This window comes from Bos indicus, chromosome 7, assembly GCF_029378745.1.
Source record: "Bos indicus isolate NIAB-ARS_2022 breed Sahiwal x Tharparkar chromosome 7, NIAB-ARS_B.indTharparkar_mat_pri_1.0, whole genome shotgun sequence".
NCBI lineage: Eukaryota > Metazoa > Chordata > Mammalia > Artiodactyla > Bovidae > Bos > Bos indicus.
This window is the reverse complement of record NC_091766.1, coordinates 45,360,508-45,386,329: the sequence shown is the minus strand read 5'-3', so window position 1 is coordinate 45,386,329 and position 25,822 is coordinate 45,360,508. Positions and strand designations below refer to the sequence as shown.

The 25,822-nt window shown below is 46.3% G+C and overlaps 1 protein-coding gene across 2 annotated transcripts; it reads left to right on the top strand.

The window, feature by feature from the left end:
- Positions 1-24: 24 nt before the first annotated feature.
- On the top strand, positions 25-25,821 carry VDAC1 (voltage dependent anion channel 1). 2 transcript variants are annotated; one of them, XM_019964913.2, is made up of 9 exons: positions 25-175; positions 11,560-11,632; positions 12,171-12,220; positions 13,122-13,274; positions 13,370-13,422; positions 19,304-19,531; positions 22,094-22,244; positions 23,898-23,955; positions 24,882-25,821. In XM_019964913.2, exons 2-9 carry the CDS (start codon positions 11,566-11,568, stop codon positions 24,971-24,973), a joined length of 852 nt encoding a protein of 283 aa, XP_019820472.1. In that variant the 5' UTR covers positions 25-175; positions 11,560-11,565; the 3' UTR covers positions 24,974-25,821. The 2 variants fall into 2 exon arrangements, with proteins under 2 accessions (XP_019820472.1, XP_070649687.1); XM_070793586.1 differs by having other exon boundaries at positions 116-175; positions 11,563-11,632.
- The last annotated feature ends 1 nt before the right edge of the window (position 25,822 follows it).

The following is a 25,822-nucleotide window of genomic DNA, read 5'->3' as shown; positions in this document are numbered from 1 at the left end:
GCGGTGTCCCGGGAGGGCCCAGGGGGCGGAGCTCGCGGGCCGGGCGCGCTGGGTCGGGGCGGGTCTGCGCCGCCGCCGTCCGCGCCGCCCCGCCCTCGGCCCCGCCGCTCGCTCCGTTCCTCACGCTGCAGCCTCCGCCGTAGCCACCGCGGAGCCCACTGCCAACGCTTCTGAGGTAGGCGCAGTGGAGAGGGGCCCGGGCTTTGCCTGAGCCCTGGGTCGCGGGCCGACCCCCGGGGAGCTGGGGAAGGAGACGGTGCGCGGAGCGGGCGAGGGCGAGGGGCCTAGGGCCCGGCCGGGGCGGGGAGCGGGAGCGGCCCGTGCGGGCCTGGCGGGTCAGCAGCGGGCAGTGCAGGCCGCGCGGGGCGGGCGGGCGGGCGGCGAGCCGGCCCGGGCGCGGGAGCGGGAGGCCAGACATCCCGAGGCGCCTGCGGCTGGGGACCAGAGCCAGCGGGGACCTGCGGGCGGAAGGGCACGGGCTGCCGCGTGGAGGCCCGGCCGGCCGCCGGTCTAGGTGACCTTCCTCGGAGGCGCCCTCTGGCCCTCGATCCCGCCAGCGCGGGTCGGGCAGGGGCCAGCCCGCCACCTGCGTTCGCCGGGCCGGGCTCACGGACCTGTGCAAGCCATACTGAGCCTCGATCGTGGTCCCGCGGTCCGGCCCTGCACGCCCTGTCGGGTCCACGCCCGGAGACACTGGCCTCCAGCACTGTACGCGCGTGCCAGCGCCTTTCGGGAGGAACGGGAGGCTGACGGTCGAGTTAGGCCGCGGCGACCAGGGCCGGAGCTGGGACCTGGGTAGAAGGTTAGGCGTTGGAAAAGGAGGTCCCGCGGGGAGCCCAGTGGTCTCCTTGGCCTTAGGAGAAACTCCTGTCTAATTCGATGGCTCATTCATTCACCGAATGTAGTGGTGGATTCAGGAAACTGGTTCCTAGTCCTTCGGATTTGAGGCCGACAGCATTAGTGACTTGTCCAAGGTCACACAGTGGGGAAGAAACCAAACTTCAGTTTTTTCATCTGTAGAATGGAGCAATCATCCCTCTTCTTCATTGGGTTTTTGGGAAGAATGAGTTGATTAACTTCCAGTGTGCGGAACGGTGCCTGATATGGAGAAGGCCTTGGAGGAAACCTTGACACTTACCCTTGAGGCTTTTTGGTGGAATCTAGCCCAACCCCTGCAGACTGTTTTGTGCCACGTGGTGCTCTGGAAAGGGTTCAATAAAGGTAGCCCCTATTATTTTAAGCATTATTATTACACATTTGTGTGCCAGGCATTGAGTAACTTTCAGGATAATTCATCGAAAAGCCTTTAAGTTTACAGACAGCCAAGGTCAGGCTGGAGCAGGAAGTTGAATGTGGCTGCAGACTTGGGCTGAGCCTAAGCGTGTTCCACCTGAGGCCTGGAGCTGCCGAACCGCCTCCCCTCTCCGGGGAAATAGGGAAATGAGCTCCTCCTTTGCCTAAATATGCTGTTGGTAAGACCAGGGCACATTGCCCAGCGTCTGCCTTCTTTCCATCCCAGCTCTGAACTGAGTTCCTACAGGGTCAGACTTAAGCCTGATGCAGCTTTGTTTTCAGTGCTTGGAGTGGTGCCACTTGGCAGTAGTAGGTACTTGAGAAGGGTCTCTGGGGGTAAATGTACTCTTGTAGACCCACCCTTTTGACAGAAGCATAGTTTTTTTTACCATTCCAACGTGTGACTGGTAGTAGGTGCTCACTCAGTATCAATATTTGTGGGATTATTGAACGGTTATATATAGTGGCTGCAGGCCCAGCCCACAGTCCCTTGGTCATGGACATCCTCTTTGAGGGACACACATCTCATTCACTTCCAGAAGATAGCCTTGCCTAGCAGAGTCACAAATAATTAAGGAGCTACAGCAGTGTGTCCAGCCCTAGAGTTGTGAGAGGCAAAACTCTTTCCTAATTTGAAATAATTTCTTCGAACATGTTATCCTCCTGCGACTTTCCAAGTCCTTTGGGAAGCTTGTTGAACTGGCGTTTCTGGCTTGTAGGGGAGGGTGACATTGGTGAAGAGGATTCTCCTAAAGCCCGTGGGCCTGGTGCCTCTTCCCTCTCTGATGGTGAGTGGGTCAGAGGCTTCTGATGGAGTTGTCCTAAATAAAGTGCTTGACCCTGGGGTTGGAGGCTGTTCCCAGTTGATTACTTTATTTCTGCTATTCTGTAGGCATGGGCTGTTTGTAGATAAACAGAGAAGCTCAGGGGAGGACCGGGAGTGGGGAGTTGTCTGTGGGTCTCTGGCCCCATTGGATGCTAGGCAGATGTGGACAACCACCTCCAAGCTGGTGGTCATGGGGGATATTCACCCCTACCTTTGCTGGTAAGATGCTTCCAAAGTCCACTTTGCTGTCAATGGGGATTTCTGAAGGAGTGACATCTTTGGTAAGAGAGGCACATGTGCCTGAGAGTCAGCCCAAGCCTGCAGGCAGCCCCTCAGGGTGCTCAGGGCAGCCTTGGGCTCCACTCTGGTCGCCCCTCAGTTGCACTTGGGCACAAGCTTCCATTTCACTGCCTGCTCTCCCAGGGCTGAGGCTGAGTGGGAATCTTAGCTCTTTACCTGGAACTATGCTGGAAAGAGTCCTGGGGAGCAGACTGAGCTCGTGCAACACAGCTCTGATGTGAGCCGCAGGGTCTAGTACAGGCCGAGTTACTTGCTGGTTCCTGTTTCTCTGCTGTAAGAGTGTGATGATGATCGTTTCAGCCATTCTTTACTGAGGGCCTGCTCAGCACCCTCCTGGCCGGTTGACACATGAACTATGATGTTGAATCCGCTGCCCTCCGAGCCCTAGGGGAGGAGTACTGTTGTTTCCATTTCGTGGGTCAGGAGGCTTGACACAGAGTGGTGAGATAACCGTCTCAAGGTTACACAGCTCAGTGGGAATGCGTTGGAATTCAGGGTCTGGGCTGGCCAGCCCCGAGTCCTGGTGCTTTCACTCTGCAGCTGCCGCTCCAAGGTGCCACTGAGCAGCTAATAGATTTGCTTGCCTTTTGAAAGGTGGACCTTGCTGTTCAGAGGGGAAGTGTTACTCTTTTACACACTGATCAGAGTGAGTGTGTACCTGAGTGGGTGTAGGCCAGCTGTCAGTGAGCAGCAGTCAGTGGAGTCACTCTGTTTATTGCAAGGGCAGTGGCTCAGGGTGTTTGCCAGGAGAAGGGTCAGTTTTTTCTTGGGATGAGGAGGGAGGCATTCTTCCAGGACCTGGCTGGACAGTATTCAGCTAAACAATGCCTCATTATGGTTGGGGAGGAGTCTGGACCCTGTGATTGAGGATGACCTTTTGGCAACCTGCCCAGCAGCTGTAATTATGATAGGAAACATATAAAATGACAATCTTAAATAAATACTACCTGTACCTGTTACGTGTTTTCTGGGTACCAACTACTGTGTTGTTGTTTAGTTGTTTCTGTACTAAGTTGCTGCTGTACGAAGTGCTTTATACCAGCAATCTCATTTAGTCCTTGAGAGGCTGCTGAGTCAAGTACTCTTACCCTGCACTGGAACTGAAGAGAAAGGAGATGCAGATAGGTTATGACCTGCCTAAGATCTAAGAATGAGAGAGTGGTGGTGGAGTAGAATTGGAACTCAGGTGTGCTGGACTCCCGAGTCTACCTGCCCAAGCACTGTTTTATCCCCACTGGGGCAAGCCAGGCAGCAAACCTCCTGCTCAGGCAGGAGCCCCAGGGGCTCCTGGGACCCAGACCTTGGCGTGCTGCCTGCCAGCCCAGGTCTCCTCCTCTTGATGGATGGGTGGGCAGGCAGGGTGTCCCTAAGTCAGCTACATTCTCTTGAGGCTTGTGGAAGGTTGTGCCGGTGGTGGCCCCACTTCCAGGGTGTTTTAAAATAGAAGCAACGCCTGGAAAGCCTGGCTGCCCTCTGTGAGACACTCTTGGAAGGGTGGGGGGAGGAGGACAGCTGCACTGAGAGCGCAGACCTCCCCGAGCCCGGGCATTGCTTTGCCAGCATCCCGGAGATCCAGTCAAAGCCATTCTCCTGGGCTGCCTCTTCTGGTGAGAAAGTGAGGGGTAGGGGTGTAGCGAGGCTCCTGATGGTGTTGGCCTCACGTGTTGGTTTTCAGAGCAGCTCTTGCCTCCTTGTGGAGAAGTTTCTTTTCCTGGTCCCCAGAGTTTGGAGGAGTTGCTTTTGCTCTAATCCCTGGCTGGTCTGATGCTCCTCTTACAGGCTGGCCCAGTTCTGCCGTCACAGATTGCCTAGAATGGCGGTAGAAATAGCAGAGCTGTGACTTCTCTGGTGGTCTACTGGCTAAGACTCCGTGCTCCCAATGCAGGGCGCCCGGGTTCGATCACTGGTAAGGAAACTAGATCTCACATGCTGCAACTAAAGATCCCCCACGCCACAAGGAAGATCGAAGATCCTGAGTGCCACAACTAAGACCCAGAGCAGCCAAATAAATAAATATTAAAAAAAGGAAAAAGAAAGAGCAGAGCCAAAGGCTTTTGTACAAGTCTCCCTTCCTAAGGGGAACCAAAGATGGTGATGCTGATGGTGATGATTGTGTGTGGATTCAGGACCTGCGGGAATCAGATGTACAGTCCCATGGCGTAATTAAAGAAAGAATGATGAACGGATCATTTGCAAAGGTGTGGACAGAGTGTGGGGACCTGAGAGGGAGTGTGGGCCTCTGGGTCCTTTAGAACCAGGAGGGGGCCCTTTGGCAGGAGATGTGGCCTTGAGTAGAGGGAAGTCACTGCCCACCTGAGGCCCAACAGGGAGGGATGACGTTGGGGAGATGAATACCCCAACTTCACTCTCCCATCTTCTGCTGGTACTCCCTATTGGCTGAGCCTACCCCACAGCCGCATGATCAGTTCTTGGGGCACAGATTAGGATGGAGGAGGAAAGTGCATCTGGCGGGGCAAACAGAGAATATCAAGAATAGTGGCCTGTGGCCACACTACCATTTCACTACCATTTATCAAGTACTCACCGTGTGTCAGACAATTCTACGTGTTCTGTTTGCCTTACTCAATCCTTGCAACAATGGCAGCAGAAAGACTCTGTTAGCCCCATTTTAGAGATGAGCAAAATGAGACCCTAGGCGTACAAGTGGCTTGTCCAAAGTCACACAGCTGGAACCTCTGCCAGTCTCGTAGCCCCTTCCATTAGTCACTGTGCCCTGCTACCTGGGTACACAGATGAGTGGAGAAATTCCACGGCAGGTGGCTCTTGATGTTTAGATCCTAGTCCTCGTATACCCTTGTCATTGAAAATACCGTCTCTTGACTCACTGGGTGTTACCTGTGTTCAGAAGACTTGCTCTCAGCTGTTCCTGCCTGAGCCCTTTGGACCCGTGGCCACCCCGCTCTCTGTATCGGCCACTGCAGTGGTCATTGGCTCTCTGAGGGCATCAAGGCTCTGCTGCCTGGATCCTTCCAAGGGAGCTTCTGCGGAGAAAAGAGCATACTTCAAAGTGGGGGATTCTGGTGGGTGTGGTGCGGGGAGCCAGCCCACTCTTCTCCATGGCATCTGAGGGCTGCCCTGCCTGTGTGATAAGCAGTGAAAGGCTGCTGTGGGGGGGAAGGAGGCTTCTGAGTCAGTGCCTCAGGCGAGTCACGCACACTGAAGTTAGGGAGCTCTGCCCTCCTCCTGCCTTCTGGGCAGGGTGGCCAAAACTACAGCTGGTCACCTGAGGGTTGACTGTGCCCCCCACAGGCCTAACCTGTTAGCCCTGCCACCTCTGTGATTTCAATCCGTTCCTGGAACCAGTATAGACACTAAGAGAGCTTTTCCTTCTGGTACTTCTGCTGCAGCAGCCTTTTGCAGTGTGACTTGTGGCATCGTGAATGCTGCGTGGCTTAATTTCAGACACATTTGTTAGGTTTTTAAATTTTCTGTTCCTAGCTTAGAAAAAAATTATCAAGTGCCCAGACAACTTAAGTGATTAAATAGAATCAAAAATGAAAATGCTATTTTCATCTCACTCCTTTCCTAAGCCCCTTTTTTTCTGTTCTAGAAGCAGCTCCAAGGTAGCTACAGTAAATTTTCCTTCAGTCACGTGGAATTATACATATTCTGTGACTTGCATTTTTCATTGACCTGTTAGGGGCTTTCTGTGCCACCATGTGGAAATCTCCCTCATTCTTTTTGATTACCACACGGTGTTCCTTAGTTTGCAAGCACTGTAATTTTTATTCATTTGTTTCTCTGTTGGTGGACATTTAGGTTGCTTCTGGGTACTGTGTTAAAAATAACCCTGCAGTGGGCATCCTCGCGAGCATTGGGTGCCCTGCAAGTGTGTTCCTAGCAGTAGAATTGCCACTGGAATTACTGCATGTCCACTTGGGCGCTGCCAGCAATGGGCTCCTCGGGGACTGGACTGTACTATACTCTCCTACTTGGCGAGAATGGGAGTGAGCGTTTTCACCAGCAGTAGATACTGTCGTTTATATTTCTGCTAATCTCTTGGTTGAGTGAGCTTCCCAAACACAGATGTGTCATCTCTATAATGTGGCTCCTTGAAGCCCTTTGAATAAAGTCCATGCTTGGTTCTGAGGTTAGCAGTGGCAGTGCTGTCTTCTGAAGGCGCTTGGTTGGTCTCCTCAGCTTGAGTTCAGCATTCCTTAGGACATTGTGAGGATGGGGCATGTTAGTTGTGGGTCTCCCCAACATCCGTGGTGGGCTTGCTGGGTGGCTCAGCGGTGAAGAATCCACCTGCAAGGCAGGAAACACTGGTTCGATCCCTGGGTCAGGAAGATCTCCTGGAGCAGGACATGGCAACCCACTCCAGAATTCTTTAAAAAAAGATAATAATAATTTTTATTTATTTATATTTTGGCTGCACTGGCTCTTTGTTGCTGCATGGGCTTTCCTCTAGTTGCCATGAGAGGGGGCAGCCCTGTAGTTGGGGGGGCACAGGCTTTTCCATGCTGCGGCTTCTTGTTGTAGAGCACACACTCTGGGCGCACAGGCTTCAGTAGTCATGGCATGTGGGTTCAATAGCTGTGGTTCCTGAGCTCAAAAGCACAAGTTCAATAGTTGAGGCACACAAGCTTAGTTGCTCTATAGCATGTGGGATTTTCCCAGATCAGGGATCGAACCCATGTCTCCTGTGTCTCCTACATTGGCAGGTGGATTCTTTACCACTGAGCCACCTGGGAAGCCCCCACTCCAGTATTTTTGCCTGGAGAATCCCATGGATAGAAGAGCCTGGCGGGCTACAGTCCGTGGGGTTGCAAAGACTTAGACATGACTTGGGTCCACCCCTGGCAGCCACCCCCACCCACCAGAAAAGCCCAGCCGACGTGATGGAGCCCATGTCGCCCCCTGCAGAGTCCCTCTGAGCATGCGCCTGCCCCCACCTGTGGCGGTGCTGCAGCTTCCCCGTGGAGGGAGCTCCTGCCTCCTGGTTACATTGTTCACTTAGTCCCTGTTATCAGATACTGTTTCCTTTCTTTTCTGCTGTAAAAATACTTTGATGCTTGCTGCACATTTACTCATTAAACAGACATTTATGCTGAATACCTGCCATTTACTAGGCCTTGGCATGTTTGTACACATAGCCTTTTCCGTATTTTGGATAAATGTGCGCATGCTAGGCTCTGGGATGCTTTGAGTTCAGTGGTGTGATCTGGGGGTAGGTGTGCATTTTGTAGGGGTAGTGGGGCACTGGGAGCAGAGAAGCTGTCACTGTCATGTAGCTCATGAGTCCAGGAGGATATGTCCCCCCATGATGGAGGTTACATAACTGTTATGCAGACCATGCTGGGCTATATACCATCTCTCCCCTCTGAGCTTCCAGTATGGGCTGGCTTTTCATTCCTCAGCTGGAGTGGAGCTTGCATAATCTGTTCAAGGTCAGCCAAGGAGTGTTGGGTAGGTAGGCTGGCAGGCAGTGGAGGGGAACCAGCGATTCCTGTCTTCTGGTGTGACTTATTTGTCTTTCTCAAAGTCATCAGTGACTACAGGCAGGTCTGCTCAGCCTGACCTGGCCATTTCTTGCTTCCCACTTATCTTTGGGAACCAAGCTCCCAGGCTTTGCCTTGAAGCCATCACCCAGGTAGAGACCTGGGGTCTTGCCTTCCCCTTCTGATTTCCATCTGTCCAAGGCTGGCTGCCTGCCCATGTCAGAATATCCTGTTTTATGCTCAGTCTCTGGAAGCTGAGCCTCTTATAACAGTCTGTGTTTCACGTGTACAACCATATATTCCTACTTCTGTATCCACTGCGGTGTGCTCACCACCAAGAATTTAGTTCCTATCTGTGACCATATAGTTGATCCTTCATCCTCACCCCCCGCGCCCACCCACCATCCTTTTCCCTTCTGGTAACCACTGCCCTGTGTTTGTTTGGGTTCATTTATTTTTGTCTCTTTTTTTTGCACTCCACATATGAGTGAAATCATAGGGGATTCAAAGAGGATATGTCCCTCCAAGATGGAGGTTACATAAAAGTCTTCTCCGTCTGACTTATTTAATTTAGCATGATACCCTCAAGGTCCATCCATGTTGTCATAAATGGCCAGATTTCATCTTTTTTTTTTCCCAATGGCTGAGTAGTATTATGTCACGTGCGTGTGGATGCACACACAGACACATACATACACACACGTGCCACATCTTCAGTATCCATTCAGTTGCTGATGGGCTTGTAGGCTGTTTCCATTTCTTGGCTGTTGTAAGTAGTGCAGCGACGAGGATAGGAGTGCATATGTCTTAACGGATTAGTGTTTTTGTATCCTTTGGATAAATACTGGAAGTAGAATTGCTGGATCATGTGATATTTCTAAGAATCTCCATACTGTTTTCCGCAGTGGCTGCGCCAGTTTACACCCTCACCAGCAGCACTTGATGGTTCCCTTTTCTGAAGACACTTGGACGGATGCTGCAGAGACGAATGGGGAGTGGTCTGGAGCCGATCCAGGCGGCGGGAGGGGCCGGGACCAGGGTTCAGCCAGCGAGTCAGTGCAGGCAGGCTGTTAAGTGAGAAAGCAGGACGCTGAGTTCCCTCCCCATCTAGTCCTGGCCTGAGAAAGCACGGGTGGCAATCATTATTTCTACAGTGAGATTGTTTTTGAAGCAGGTGCTGAGGACTGTGTTGGGTGCTGTTTGCCGCTGTAAGAAGGCTGAGCTCAAACAGGCGGAACTGCTTCAGTCCTGTCAGATAAGTGCAGCAAGAGACAAGAGGTAGGCAGAGAGGAAGACTGCAGAAAGAGCAGAAGCGGGAGCTACAGCCACACAGTTGTAGGGAGCCTTTGGTGAAGAGGGCGTCAGGGTCATGCCCTCCTTGGCGGTGTTGCCTCAGGCTGAGGAGCGGGTTTGGCTCCACTCAGCCCGTGGCTCCTGTGCACCATCCCTGCCAGCTGCTGCGCTGGGGACGCAAGGAGAGCCTGGTCTTATGAGCGCTCGCTCCGCCATCCCACCTCTCTTGTCCTGGATGGTAATCTCCTTAGTGGCCACTTTAGGGTGATTTTTGCTGTGGGTGGAGTGTGTTTTGACAGGTGGCTTTGCTTTTCAGTTTTGGGGATTAGGGATAAGCAAGGGCATTTGGGGAGCATTAAATGATGAGTGTTCTGCCTCTTTCCTGAGGGATGGACCGGTCCAGATGTGAAAGCTGCGTGTGCCTGGTGAGGTGGGTCCTGGAGCCAGGGGAGGGTACTTGGGAAGGCCCTGACCCCTGAGGTACAGGGGGTCTTAGCTGACCTGGAGATGTTGGTATGGACTGTTCTCTCTGTCACCTGGCTGGGGCTGAGTTTGTGGCCCAGGTGGGAAGGGGACAGCACTGAAGAGGGGTCCTGTGTCCACTGATAACTGTCAGTGCTGGTGTGTGTGCAGAACGTTTGGGGCCCTTTGCTGAGACATTCTGCATGTTTCCTTGGTGCTCTGTTACCTCAGCCTTCAATCCCTGGTTGTTTCCTTCTCCTGGGAGGGGCCCAGGCCCATCTGTGGGCTAAAGCAGGGAGGGCCTGGTGGTTGGTTTCCTGGTCTGTCCCTGGGGGGTGGGGTGTGCCTACGGGGTTCGTTTGGGGTGAAAGGGGAACGGGTTGGGAGAGGGGAGTCTGCAGACTTGGGAAAAAACCAGTCGAAGCCGCCTAAAATGGGTCTTCCCCCATGTTCTTTGTGCCCTGATCCTAATGTGGACTGAGTTGCCTTTGGTTCCAGCCTGATCATGTGCGAGAAATAACAACAGCAACAAAAATAGGATCACGTAAACAGCTTACTGGGCTGCTCCTCTCTGCTCTGATACAAAAGGGAGCTGGGACAGAGCTAGCAAAACCTCTGAAAAAAGTAAACTAGGACTTGGACCACAGTTTTAGCATTTAAATTGTGGAGGCTTACAGGTTTGTTTGTTTTTAAACATTATGCTCATTGGTTCTGTGTGCTCCCTGCAGAGTCTTTGAAGTTAAGGCTTTGGTCAGGCTGAACTTGCACTTGTGATCCTGCTCCCCTGGGGTCACTTGGACCACTTTTCATTGGTTTCCCACTGAACCAGGAACATGCCCTGTGGATGTTTATTTATGTGGGTACATTTGTATGTGACTTTACATGGGTGGATGCAGCTCCAGTTTGGTAATTTAGGTGTCCTGTATTTAAAATAGATACATCTTTGGGTTACTTGAAGTTTTGGGCAGTTGAGGCTAACAATTTTGGAGATGAAGAAGATGCAGAAGATAATGCTTTCTCCCGTTCCCCTCTCCTCCTGGGTGGAGCACGGGGTGTGTGCCATCCAGATTAGAGTCTTAATTCTGGGTACATAATGTGTCGATGCAGAGGCTCCCAGCAACACAGCCTGGTCCTTAGGGTGAGGACTATTTGAAGTTCTTGCCTTCCTTGAACACTGAGGTGTTTAATAAATGCTTGTGGACTGACATAGTGATATACATCAATCCCAAGTAGTACTTTGATAGTTTTAAAAATAAAGTCACATTGGCACTAAGTAGATGTTTGTTCGAATTAAATTTGGGAGGGATGTGTTTGCATTTCCTTCCATGGGAAAAAGTTGCCTAGTTAGGTAGGTAGGTTTTACTCTTTCCTCTGTGAGGAATATGATACTCTAAAAGTGGGTTCCCATAAAATACAAATGTTTTATGAAATGTTGAGTCCATTCTGACACATAGTAGGTACTCCATAAATGTTTGTTGAATGAATGAAATCAGAATTGTCTGGAAAATATGATACTCTGAAAAGCCCTGATTTCTATTCAGTGTATTTAATGTCCTAGCAGTCAATATTTTGTAAGGAGATAATGTCTTATTGGCAAGAGTCTTGCAGTTCAGTAAAGTAGCTGGCTCATGGGAGTGTGTCTTTGACAATCAATTCATTTAGCAAATACTGACTGACTCCTGCCATATTCTGGGCCTGTGCTTAATCCTGGGAATACCTAGGAGAAGAGGTCTCCAAGGTCAGACTGGTCTGCTGTCAGTAAAAACCTACTGGGTGTTTCCACTTCTGGCCGCACAAGAAGCAGGAGACGGCACACACTTGGGGGAAAAAGGTACCTGGAAGTCAGTGCTGATGATTTTTATTGGTGGAAAATGAATATCTGTAATTTCCAGGGTGTTTATTATGGTGATTCTTTTATTATAGCAGAAGATGGCTGTGCCTCCCACGTATGCTGATCTTGGCAAATCTGCCAGGGATGTCTTCACCAAGGGCTATGGTGAGTGTTGCATGGAGTGGCCTTTCAGCTCAGAGACTGGGTTTGCTTGTTTGGTATTCTACCCGTCACAGTTTGAGAGAGCTGGGTCAGTCAGCTCTTAGAACCTTCATGTCAGGGAAAAAGGATAAGCCTTCTGTGGCTAGTCACGCAGTTTTGGTCGTGCACCCAGTCCAGGTAGGCTAGCGAATTGCTCAGACAAGTGGACCTTCCTGTTTCCTCTCCCAGGCGGGAGCAGGTCTAGGTGCCGCTGCGGTGGACTGCAGCTTCTAAATTTAGCCTGTCCTTAGGCTGGTGCTCACGCTGTCACACACCTTTTTCTCAGACTCCTCTGGGACTGCAGGTGGGGCTGTGCCTGTTCTATCTGCCACTGTTCCGTGGCAACCAGGCTCCATGGCAACCAAGCTCCACCCACAGAGGCAGGCAGCAGTGGAGACTGGTACCCTCTACACTCATGGCATTTTTAAGATTGCCTAAGGGAGGCAGAGATGCTGCTCTTGAGTTATTTAATCTATTAACAGTGACCATGTTCTTTCTTTAGGATTTGGCTTAATAAAACTTGATCTGAAAACAAAATCTGAGAATGGACTGGTAAGTTGTCTGGCCCACATGGAGTATGGATATTTATTGTAGATCAGTAAATAATAAATAACTTCCATCTGAGTGGCAAACAAAGGAACTTTTCTGATTGTGGCAACTTGTGGTTGTCACATTTATTGCATCTTCTGTGGAATGGGTGGTCCAGGGGAACCAAGCTACTAGGTCCCCAATTCAGCATCTATTACTACTCATAGGAATATGAGGCAGGCCTCTGATTTATTTTTCCTTATGTATCTTATTTCAAAATTGACCTGTGTTCCATACCACATGATTATTAAAAGAAAAAAATTAGTAGTTTCTTTTAGATTGTGCATGTGGTGATTGTCGGCAGGAAGAAGTTTTGGGTAGAATTACTGCGATGTCCGCTTTAGCTCAAAGCTTTTTCTCTGTGTGAGCCTGGAGACAGGCTGGAAGGAGGACAGGATGCCTTCCTGTCCAGACTGAAGACTTGCAGGGGAGGAAGGAAGCTGTCTCCTGATATAGAATTCTCTGTAAGATTCCTTTAGTTAGCGGATTCCATCTTTAAATAGTTGTTTAGTTGCAAAGTTGTGTCCAACTCTGCGACCCCATGGACTGTAGCCCACCAGGCTCCTCTGTCCTTGGGATTTCCTAGGCAAGAATACCAGAATAGGTTGCTATTTCCTTCTCCAGGGAATCTTTCCAATCCAAGGATAGAATTCGCATCTCCTATATTGGCAGGCGGATTCTTTACCATTGAGCCACCGGGGAAGCCTTTTTGACACTTTAAATATCTAATTGAATTATAGATGGAGCTTTGGCACCCACACATTCAGGGTCTCACCTCTTGCATAAAGGAAAGTGCAGTCCATTTAGGGGTGGAGTGATGCAGAATGAAGTGCTGGCATGCAGGCTGTGACTGTCTTCTTTAAAGGAATTTACGAGCTCAGGTTCAGCCAACACCGAGACCACCAAAGTGACGGGCAGCCTGGAAACCAAGTACAGATGGACTGAATATGGTCTGACGTTTACAGAGAAATGGAACACTGACAACACGCTGGGCACGGAGATTACTGTGGAAGATCAGGTAATGCTCACCTGTGGAAAAACGCAGTTTTATCAAGTGACATCTGCTGGCCTGTCTTGTGACTAAACCTGTTGGTGAATTTCTTTTCTGTTCAGCTTGCACGTGGCCTGAAGCTGACCTTCGATTCATCCTTCTCACCAAACACTGGGTAAGAATTTCATGTTTTCTCCTTAAGGACACTTAGCAGTGTTTTATAGTAAGGTTCATTCTGTGCTGTTTGTTATTGTTTTCCTGGCCTCAGCTGAGGAGGCTGCAGGACTTCTGGTCCAGTGATGCTCGATTCCTTGTGAGTGAGGCTGCTTGTAATGTTAAGAGGCCAAGGCTATAGGGCAGTGTTTGGAAGCAGGGGCTAATGGGTCACTGTTGCCAGCCTCATTTTTTTCAGGCTGGAGAGCCCTTTCCCCAGCTTCCTACTTAGGGACACTGAGAGTGTGTGGGCTTAATTGCAAGGTGGCTCCTGAGGCTGCGCTTTTCTGCTTCAGGCCCTCCAGCCACAGGCAGATTAGGCTTGCTGGTTAATGAGGACCTGGGTCTTCCCTGATGGCTCAGCAGGTAATGAGCCATCAGTGCTGCAGTGCAGGAGACACAGGATGCAGGTTCGCTCCCTGGATCAGGAAGATCCCCTGCGGGAGGAAAATGGCAGCCTATTCCAGTATTCTTGTCTGGAGAATCTCATGGACAGAGAAGCCTGGCGGGCTACAGTCAATGAGATTGCAAAGAGTCAGACGTGATTTGGTGACTAAGCATGGCATAGCACGGGAGGCAAGAGGATGTGTTGGTCTGCCTCAGCTCCTGGAGCTTTTCATAGTGGCTGAGGGAGTTGTTCTCCAGAACACACTCTTGTTTTTTTCCACTCAGCAGTTGGGTCTTTTAGATCTGGGAAGGTTGTTTTGCACACTGATGATAAGCCTCAAGGGCGTGTATTGAATTTCATTTCCTAGTTTTTTTAGTTTTTAAAAATTATGGTAAAATGCACATAAAATTTACTGCCTCAACCATCTTTTAGGTGTGTGGTTCAGTGGCATTCTGAATTCCATTTTTTGCCATTTCATGTTATTTTCTTCTCTCTCTCCTTCCTTTTTCTTCTTCCAATGAATATTTATTAGAGGGAGACTCTCCCGAGTTCAGACCCTGTGCAGGGTGACCACAAGGACTGGGCACATTGAGATCCTGCCTCTAGGTTGTAGTCTTTTTATAACTTGATTATGGGTGGTCTGAAGATTATTGGCCAGGAGTTGAATTTACCTTGTTCTCATCTCTACTGGAGTTTCTCCTGCAGGAGCATGGCCTTCCTGCTTGTCTGCTTCCCCCAGGCACCGTGATGGGAGAAGTTATCCAGAGAGACACTGATAGCAGGAGGGCTGGAGGATGTGCCCACATGCCTGAATTTGCTGTTTAGGACTTTGCCTGCTGCCCTGAGGTGGCACACTTTGGAATTTGTAAAGGGTTTTCTCACTGCCTTTGGGGAGTTTGCAGAGATGTCTCTAAGACTTGCAGTAATATATACATAACTGAAAAGTTTTTTTATTTGCATATTTAACTATTTTTATACTTAACATATATAAAAATGTTGCACAAATAGTGTACAGAATCCTCTTATATTCTTTACTTGCCTTCTCCTAATGTTAATATCTCATATAATTATCAGACCAGGAGATTTGTTAGCTAATCTTTTGTCCTTCTGATGTCTTATTTCTCGTTCATGATCTAGTTCAGGATACTACATTGCTTTTAATTGCAAAGTCTCCTTTGTCTCTTCTAACCTGGGGCATAGTCTTTATCTTTTATGACTTTGTCACTTTGAAAGATAATTGGCCAATTATTTTGTAGAATCCTTCAGTTTGGATTTGTCTGATGTTTTCTCATGGTTAAACGCAGGTTATGCATTTGTGACAACCACAGACATCATGTTGTGTTCTCTCCATCTTGGTGTATGACATCAGGAGGTATATGTTAATGTGCCTCCTTACTGGTGATGGTACTTGGGTCACTTGATTAAAGTGGTGTTTGCAGATTTAGCTGTAAAACTATTTTTTTTCTCTTTATAATTAACAAGTATCTTGTCTGGGAGATGCTTTGAGACCATGCAGATATTTTATTTTTTATACTTTGACTCAACAAGTATTAGCATCCATTAGTGATTCTGGCCTATAACAATTATGTTTGGCAAATGGTGATTTTCTGTTCCCATCATCCCTTCTACATTTATTGAGATTTTACTGTGAAGAAGAGTTCTTCCTTCACCACCTTTTATTTATTTGATCAGTTATTTGTATCAGTATGGATTCTTAGACATTTATTTTACTGTACAGTTTATAATCAGTACTATAATTTAGTTTCTCATGCTGTCCCAGGTATGGCCATTGGGAGTGCCTTCAAGTTGACGTCCTGTGTGTTTTTGACAAGCCCCTGTCATGAATACTTCTTCAGAAAATGTCCTTGTCCTTTTCTAGTCCTGCTATCAGCCATTTCTCCAAGAAGCTTTGGTTCCTTTTATTGAGGAATGGTGTTTAGAAACCAAGACTGTGGGCACAAGATGTACTCATTGCTATTGGGTATTTGAGGAAGGTTTTGATGACTTGGTGAAGATTGGAAATGAAAGCTGTCTTTCCAAGTGTCTGAGGGGTACAGCCTGGGAAAGCATCCTGGCTTCCTTTAAGGAGCTAAACATCACCACAGCCGGATGAGGCTGCAGACGACCTCATCAGGACACTGGTACCTGCCACATATAAAGCCAGCTCATTAACCACAGCTTAGACTATACCTCTCCGGAGAAGGCGATGGCACCCCACTCCAGTACTCTTGCCTGGAAAGTCCCATGGATGGAGGAGCCTGGTAGGCTGCAGTCCATGGGGTTGCTAAGAGTCAGATACGACTGAGCGACTTCACTTTCACTTTTCACTTTCATGCATTGGAGAAGGAAATGGCAACCCACTCCAGTGTTCTTGCCTGGAGAATCCCAGGGACGGGGGAGCCTGGTGGCTGCCGTCTATGGGGTCGCACAGAGTCAGACATGACTGAAGTGACTTAGCAGCAGCAGCAGAGTATACCTCTCAAGTGCTTGTCAAATTAGCACCATTGTTTAAATAGCTTCAAAAGAATCCCAGTAGTATCTGAAAGGGGAAAAGGTCCAAAGGTGTGGAATGCTGCCTAGAGCCAAGCCTGGAGAGAAGCCTGAGTCACCGCCCCAGCAGTGCACATTCCCTGGGACCTGGTGCCTCTGGCCAGAATCCATGGAGGTGATACGTGGAGGCACCTTGTAACTGTCCACTGCGGCTGGTCCACACCCCTGGTCAGAGCCCCCGTCACAGGTGTTGTATTTTGTGTCAGCAGCCGCGTTTTCCCTGTGGTCAGAAGATGCCTGCTATGTCCATGTCTTGGTTTCTCCCTCTTTCTAAATGTCAGCCTCTGAGCAGCTGTTTTTTCCATCAGTTACCCTACTCTGTTTGGTGCCAGTTAGGTACATCATCATAACCCAGGTTTCTTCCTCTAAAGAGCAGGCAGACCTAAATAGGTTTGTTTTCTTTTTTTCCTTTTGGCTACCCCGTGCAGCTTGCAAGATCTTAGTTCCTTGACCAAGGATCGAACATGTTCCCCCTGCATTGGGAGCATGGAGTCTTAACCACTGGACCATCAGGGAAGTCCCTTAAGTTTTTCTTACTGAGAGAACTGTCACTTACTGTCACTCCTTTTCTTCAAAGCTTGCGAGAATGCCCAGAAGCAACTTGAACAAAAGTTGCAAGTTTCACTGTCACTAGGGAAGGCTGTTAGTTTTATTTTCACCTGTGATCTCTGAAATTTTGACTCATTGAAACTTGGAGTGTTTAATCTTTACATTTTTTATTACTGAAAATTTCAAACATGCAAACGAATGCCAAAAAGTATATTATACCTTCATCATGTTTTCATCACCGAGCTTTTAATAATTATCATCCCATGGCCAGTCATGTTTAATTTATACATCCATAATCAATCCCTCCTACCCTCAGATTATTTTGAATAACAGATATCACATAATTTTATCTGTGTATATTTTAATATGTATCTTTAAATAAGATTCCTTTTGAAGAAAGCATAACCACGATATTACGTTGTGAAAATTAATCATAATTTCTTCATATTGTCTCTTCAGATTTAGCTGATTTCATGAAACTTTTTTATAGAATCAAAAATTGTCTATACATAAAGATTGGTTCATATGGCCCCTTAATCTTAGTTTTTAAGAATCTTGTTTTTTTTTTTTTCCCCTTGAGATTTATTTGTTTAAATGAGATCATTTGTTTTCTAGAATTACGCATAAATTTTGCTGTTTATATTCTGTGGTGTTGTTTAACTTGTCCCCCTGTCCCCCACATTTCCTGTGGATTGCTAAGTCTAGAGGCTTCATCACATTTAGAGTCCATTGGGCGGGTGTGGTGCTGAAATATGCTTCCATAAGGATGCACACAGAAGTTTAGTTTTTCTCTTTGTATGTTAGTGCCATTCATGATCTACTCAAGGGGTTACAAATTGGTGATATTTCTACCTTTATCTTTGCTTCATTTTTTTTAGCTGGAATATTTCAATAAAGAAAAACTTCTCATCAACTCTGGTTATCTTGCCGTATAGTTAGTATAGGAAAGGTGGGTTACATGTTTGGTGCCTTTTTTATTAACTGTTTTCAAAACACATTGGTCCACTAGTCTCTAAAGATGACCAATGTGTATGTGTCTTGAGTTCATAGGTTGAAACATTTGATACACTTCGATCCATTGCTCATACTGTCCCATGTTTGAAGCCCTTGGGAGCCTCTTCATGTTAGTTCTCAATCCTTTTGCTCCAACATCAAGTTCTTTGATAGCTCCCATCAAGCTCATCCTGCACCTTTCCTGCCTCAACCTGTAATCTGCAGTTTTCTGAGGAGTGTTGGTTCCTTTTAGGAGGGAATGGTATTTAGGGCCCACAGTCTGGGTGTTGGAGGTAAAGCTTTAATCTCAGTATGAATGAAGTTGGGATGGACAGGGCTATGTGGTTCTTGATCCTTGAAGCATACCTGCTTTCTCCTGTAGTCTCCACTGGAAGTGTTCTTGTTGTGGAAGATGTTCATTTTGCAGTTGAATGACAGAAACTATCTGGTGGAAATAGTCAATTTTATTGGATAGATATGATCTTGTCTCTAATGCTGATTTTTGGTAAAAGGCATGATGCTAATGTATTTGCAGGTGACACAACTCACCTGCACTTCCTGAGAAATGCTGGGTCTTGTGAAATAGGGAAGGGAGGCACTGATCTGGTCATACATGCAAATCTGGGGTCTTGTCCAGACTACAAAGGCTTCCTGGCCCCTTATGACTGCAGGAACCCAGGTTCTACCTCTCTACCTGATTCTCTGAAATCTATACTCATTGGAATAGCATGGATACTGAATTAAAAGCCACCTGTTGAATTTACTTAGAAGGGATCTAGTATTTATTTATTTACTAAGTGAGCCACATAGTAAAAGCTGCTGTTTAGGGACTTCCCTGGTGATCCAATCAATGGTTAGGACTTGGTGCACTCACTGCTGGGGCCCCAGGTTCAATCCCTGGCTGGGGAACTAAGATCCCACATCCTGTGGGATGTGACCAAAAAAGAAAATTGTTGAAAAGGAGCTGCTGTTTAGATAGCTAGCTTCATGACAGATTTTTTTTTTTTTTCCTCAACAGATGTGGAAAATCGCAAGGATGCGTCTGTTTCATAATTACATGGTGACACTCTACCTAATGAATGCCTGTGTAGGTCACTACATTAAGCATAGGGAGATGCTAGTAAAAATCACTTAGTGTTTCTTTTACAAGCCTGTGTTTTCACTTCATTAAGGTGGCATTTCTGCATTATTTTGGATTTTGGTTGAAGAGAGGTTGCAACAGCTGCTTAAGGAGATCTGGGGCCCTGCTTTGCCTTCCTACCCCCCTATTCAAATAGGGATTAGTTTTTTAAAATGTGTATTCTAGCATGGTTGTCATGAAATGAGTTAACTTCTGATTTTAATATGGTTTCTTTTCCTCCAGGAAAAAAAATGCTAAAATCAAGACAGGGTACAAGCGGGAACATATCAACCTGGGCTGCGATGTGGATTTTGACATAGCTGGTCCTTCCATCCGGGGCGCTCTGGTGCTGGGTTATGAAGGTTGGCTGGCTGGCTACCAGATGAATTTTGAGACTGCAAAGTCTCGAGTGACTCAGAGCAACTTTGCAGTTGGCTACAAGACCGACGAGTTCCAGCTTCACACTAATGTGTAAGTGTACATGAGTGTGTGCAGTCTGGGGATTGTTGTTCATGATTTTTTTCTAAGCGCAATTTTTAATTACTGTGAAGTGAGTTTGTTGGAATCAGATGAGCCAAATGGCCTGCTGCTGTTTTTCTTATTTCTCACTTACCCGTTTCCCGAGGTGATGTAGGTTCTTCCTATTCTGTGGAGAGTAAAATGTTGCCCCTGGTGCACACAGAAAGACTGATCAGTTATGGCAAGAGCGTGATGTCAGTCCACAGGAGCATCCCTTCCCTGCAGTGTTACGGACACTGGCGGTCTTTTCATTTTAGTTAATAGGATGGGGGTGGGGAGTTGTAGCCCTCTCTCTCTTTCTCTGTATACTGCCTGAGAACCAGCTTGCTGTACTGAATGGAATGTTGGCATGGGAGACAAATTAGGAGATGACTGTCTCAGTTAAATACTGTCTTCTCTGCATGGCAGTCCATTTAAAAGTTTATTAACTGGACAGTATTGTGAAGGGAAGAGAATATTACAGAGTAGGTTAGAGAGGACCCTTTGTAATCAAACTTGAGGGTTGAAGTAGAGTACTGATTTAGATTGGAGGGAAACAAAAATTTCATCCATGATATCTCTGTAGATCCAAGAAACTAATGAGTGGTATAAGTTGGGTACGACTTTACCACATTTCTTTCTTTCCACTAGAGGTCACTAAAGAAGTGACTTAAAATTTACAAAGTAAATGGTATTTGTGTCTAAACTAGTAACATTTCTATTAATAAAAAATTTGAGTCTTTTTTATAATAAATTAACATAAAGATGTATATTAGTATAAAAAATTAATAAAATGTGAGTCTTTTAAAACTAAAACGTCAAAGGAAAACTATAGAGATGGACAGCCCAGTGGTTGAGAGGGGAACAGGGAGGGTGTTATACAAAGAGGCACACAGGGGAGTTTGACTGTGGGACTGTTCTATATCCTGGCCACACAAGTTTGTCTATAAAAACTCACAGAAGTAAAAACTCAAAAAAGGTAAAAAAAAAAATGTAAATTTAAAAAAGATAACATGCAGGATAGTCACAGGAAAAATATCACAAGCATAGAAGTATTTTTTAATTGAGAATTTTGGCTGATTCGGAAAGTGCTTCCTTGGTTTGGAATTGGGAAATTGTACAGTTCTAGGAAGAGCGATGACTGTTAGCTGTTTTTCTTATCTGAGCCTCAAGGCTTTCAATAAGTGGACATGGTTCATTTTGGAACTGACACAGCTAGTTTGGGTTGCCGTGGTCTTGCAGAGGCCCAGATGTGTAACAGATATTCTGTATGCTTCATACAGATGAATTCTGTACAGCGAGTTCCCCTCTGTCTATGGTTTTAAGAGTTCAGTACAGGAAGGCAGTGTTGCTGGTTTTAGAATGCATTGAGAAATCTAACATTTAAACACATTTAAGCCCAAGAAAATTTCCCTCTTTGCGTTATACCACAGTCACTCCAGACTCTATTGTGTTTGACAAGCTGCTGTTTTATAGCATACTGACCTTCTGAAGAAGTTAGATTCCCTATGAATCAGGTGGGGTCTGGGCTCTTCCTGTACTTTTTGGAATCACAGTGTCTGACTGGCTGAATGTCAGGGGAGAACTTAAGAACTTAGAATGTGTTCTGTGAGCATCTACTTTAGGAGAGTGTATTAGTGAAGAGCAGAGTTTGTAATGAAACAGCAACAATTTTTTTGTTGGGTTAGTGAGTTCTAGGCTCTTTGCTGGACTCTGCCTTAACAGTTTCCAGTGCCGTTTCCACTGGAGACACCCAAAATGATGGAGCAGAATTTTGACATTGTATTTTTATATTAAAAATGTCAGGGAGGGGAAGAGGGTATTCCTAGAGGCTGCGAAGAGAGGAAACAGTTTGGCCTGCTGGGTTTCATTCCATGTTTGAAAGACAGAAACATTTTATAATATGGCAAGTTGCTCCTTTTCAGGGCTCACCAAGACTATAGGTGTGGCAGCATGGGTCAACAGTATGCATTGGCCAATGGGCCTCAATTATAGGTTAAGTTCTTTTGTAATTGCTGTTCCTCCTACTGGCCGTGCATCCTCAGCAGTGGGTGCAGCTGCTGGTGCTAAGCACTGGCTATAGGCTGCCTTCTGAGGAGTATGAATGGTCTGGACTTTGTTACCATTTCTGGCTTTGTTCTTGATTCTATGTTTATAATACAGCATTTCATAAATGCAATAACTTTAGCAGCTGAAGGAAGAACTCACTCAGAATTCACAATCCCATTGCCCTAGTCACCATTTTTATTTTAAAGAATATTTTGGAAGCAAACTTCAAGTTCCATGCAGCCCGAGTAGTTGACTGAGCTGCCTTGCATGTTCCCAGTGATGTCTGAGATAGCTTTTACCTTCTGTGAACCTTCCCAACCCTGGTGTCTATGCCATTCCTATCAGGCTTCCTGTAATTTGGTGCCTGTTTTGTGATCAGTTCAGACCATTTACAACATTCCCATCCTCTGTTAAGACTTAGTTGGCTTTGCCCAGCTCAGCCCCCCTTGCTAAGCTGCTTGGTATCTGTGCTGTGCTTATTTGCAGAAATGATGGAACAGAGTTTGGTGGCTCCATTTATCAGAAGGTGAACAAGAAGTTGGAGACTGCTGTTAATCTGGCCTGGACCGCAGGAAACAGCAACACTCGCTTCGGAATAGCAGCCAAGTACCAGATTGACCCTGATGCCTGCTTCTCGGTGGGTGCCTGTGGAATCATGCATTGCTGAGACCCCACCTGATCCCTTAGTTGGAATCCTCTTGGGCTGATGGAGTTCCATGCTTCAGATGGTGATTTTTCTCACTGTGAAAGGGTTTACCATGAGTAAAACAATGAGAGTAATAGTACTTACTGTACTTCCTGTGGGTGCCAAACACTGTATGGAGCCTATTACATGTGAATTACTGTATTTAGTTCTTACACCACCCACTTGAGATAGGTGCCATCCATGTTTTCACAAATGAGGAACTGAAAGCTCAGAGCAGCTGAGTGACTTCCCCAAGGGCAGGCAGTTGGTAAGTGCTGGGGTTTGTGTTTGACCCAGAGTGCCTTGCTATGGAGCCTCTTCTCTAACCAGTCCCTAGTCCATGCTGCAGACGGTAAACCTTGAACCCAAGGTTTTAAATGTTCCTTTCCCCCTCACTTTCATTCTCTTGCCCTGCTCCCGTACTGCATATTAAGAAATCAGGTCCTTGTACTGACTGGTTGGCCTCTTATCTTGCAGACCCCTGTAGCATAGCTCGTGGACCTTTGGGTTGCTGCAGTTTTTGCATTACATCTTGTTGAGCTCATCTCTGTTGTCACAGGGCACTGCCAGCTGTAGCCCTTTTGGGGTGAAATGAGGAAATCTCATGTTGCAGGATGCTTTCTGGGCTGGCTGTGTAATTTACAGTCTCCTGAGATAGGAACTGAATTTGGCTTCTTTAAGTTTAGGCACTTTAAAACAAAGGAAAAGGGGCCATGTTATTTGGATGGCATGGGCAAAATGGAACAGCTAGATGGGGCACTGCCTGCCTGGAGGCCTTCCTTCCTCTTTTCTTCTGTGGGAGATGCCAGGTCTAAAAACAGCATGTGAGCGGGAAAACACACACCCTGGTAGCTCTCGTTTTTGCCAGGACTCGATGTTCTCACAGCCTGAGCTTGCTCTGCTGACCTCTCATTTCCCAGAAAGGGGTCAGGGAGAGGCCCAGATTTCCCTACAACTCAGGCAGGAGAATAAGGGGAAAATTATTATTGACTCACTTGCTTTATTGATTATTAATCAGCACTCACTAAGTATAAGATTTAAGTCATTCTTCAGGAATTCTTTTGCTCCAAATATTCAGGCTTGTCTGTGCTGCATTTCCTTCATGTCATTATGGTTTTTGTTTCTGTTTTTCATGAAGAGAAAGTTCAAACAATGTTCTGCCACTTAACAAAAGCTTCATAACCTCATCAGATATTTGCTCTGTATTTCCTTATCCCAACAAGTAGATCTTGAAGAACTCTTTTATACAAGAAAGTCTTTTAGGTCTCTGGCCATAAGTGAAGGTGTTCTCACCTGCTCTAACTTAAAAATACAGATATACTCAGTATAAATGGAATTGGGTCACATACCATAAGGAATCAAATGTAAATAATAACTTCCCTTTAATTGAAAATGGTGTTATATCTTTGTGTTACTTTCTGAGACGTAGTTCCTAAACTTAATATATTTCATATTGAATTTAATGAATCCTGTAAACAAAGAGGTCATGAAAAAATAGAATTTGATGCTGAAATCCAGAGTTGGTTGGTTAAAAAGCTCTTATTCAGTTCGGAGACGGTAACATGAAGTATTTAACATTTTCACTCTTACCTTTTCCTTGACTAGGCTAAAGTGAACAACTCCAGCCTGATAGGATTAGGATATACTCAGACCCTAAAGCCAGGTATGTATTGGTGAGATTAGCTGTCTTAAAATGTGGTGCTGGTTTTGCTGCTTTAGGTTAATTGCTTATAAATAACTGTACAGAACATTGTAAATGAGTGTATATCACATTTTATAGTTGAATGTTTATAAAGGAGTGCTGTCATTATAAAACATTTGGAGAACAGGAGAGGTGATAAGTAGGAGAAAAAAGGCCAAGGCTAACATATATTACATTTTTAGTTATTTTCTTCCATTCTTTGTCCCAGTGTATACCTAATACTTGATACTTATTTCCAGCAAGTTCATAAAACCAGCCTATCGATCATCCTCATTGTAAAACTGGTTTGCAGGTTTCTTCTGCAAAGTTAGCTAGGTCAGTCCATCGAATTAATGTTACAGCTATAGGAAATAATACCACCTTGAGGTTAGTTTGATTAAATTGGGGCTTTGAATTCTGGAGATCTAAGATTACATGATGGCAGAATCAAGCTATTCTAGAGAAAATAGCGTTTAGTTGTGTATGTGTGTATGTGTGTATGTATCCGTGCTGTGAGTGGGAGCCTAAGACCTTGGAGTCTGATTCATGGCTAGGGTTTTGTTTCAGGGGGCTTTTGCTAAAGAAGTTTACTGCATGGTGCTGACTATAGCAGGGATATTGAGAGGATAGAGGAAAGCAGAGTCCCTTAAGTGGCTTTGGGTGAGCTGTGGAAGAATCATTATTGTTTTATCAGCTCATCCTAGGCTGCCTAGTCATTAGTCAGATGGTGTTGAGTAACAGGGATTGAGGGCCCTGTGGTTTTGCTCCTGCTGATCACACACTGCTGGAACAGGTTTTGAACCTGATGTGGTGTCTCCAGTGTGCTGCAGTGACCCTCCTGAGCTAACCTTTCTTCTCCTTTCTTTTTTACCTCTCTCTTCCTTTCCTCTCCCTGATTTCTCCTGCAGGTATCAAACTGACACTGTCGGCTCTGCTGGATGGCAAGAACGTCAATGCTGGTGGCCACAAGCTTGGTCTAGGACTGGAGTTTCAAGCATAAATGACTATTGTACAATCGTTTAATTTTAAACTATTTTGCAGCATAGCTACCTTCAGAATTTAGTGTACCTTTTAATGTTGTATGTCTGGGATGCAAGTATTGCTAAATATCATGTTAGACTTCCAGGTTAAAGATGATTCAGCTTTAGGGTGTTACCCTTTCAGAGGTACAGAAGAAACCCAATTTCAAAAAAGGTCCTTTCAGCTGTAGACTTGGTGGGGAGCTTGCTGGCCCCATTAGAGATGTCAGGTTTCTTTTTTACCTAGAAATGGCGGCAAGTGGAAGCTGATAATTTGCAGGCACTTTGTAAATTCCTATTGAGTAACTGAATGAAATTGTAACTTCCTGAGAATTGAACCTTGGTTTCCTCCCCTAATTGATTGAGGAGAGGCTCTTTGTTTGATGGTGTGTACAAACTTATCTGAAAGGGACTTTTTTAGGCAGGGACTTTTTCCACCTCCATCCATCACCTCTTTTACACAAAAAGTAGTCTGCAGGGTGTGGTAGCTGTTTCTTTTGTGCCATTTTGGGGTGGAGAAGTTGTGATGAAGCCAATAATTCAGGACTTAATTCCCTCTCACGTTGTGGTTTTTTTGCCCTTGCACCAGAGTATGAAATAGCTTCTAAGAGCCCCAGCTGCAAGCTGGGAAGAGTCTCTGTGACTGTAATCACATGGTGACAACACTCAGAATCTAAATTGGACTTCTGTTGTATTCTCGCCACTAAAGTTTATTTTTTAGCAGTTTAATGGGTACATTTTAGAGTTCCATTTTGTGTGGAATTAGATTCTCCCCTTCAAATGCTGTAATTAACATCACTTAAAATAAAACTTGAATAAAATATTGAAAC

Coding starts and splice junctions, on each gene's coding strand:
- VDAC1 (XM_019964913.2), top strand. CDS start 11,566: ATGGCTGTGCCTCCCACGTATGCTGATCTTGGCAAATCTGCCAGGGAT. Junction 13,423..19,303: donor TCCTTCTCACCAAACACTGG/GTAAGAATTTCA, acceptor CTTTTCCTCCAG/GAAAAAAAATGCTAAAATCA. Junction 23,956..24,881: donor TACTCAGACCCTAAAGCCAG/GTATGTATTGGT, acceptor TTTCTCCTGCAG/GTATCAAACTGACACTGTCG.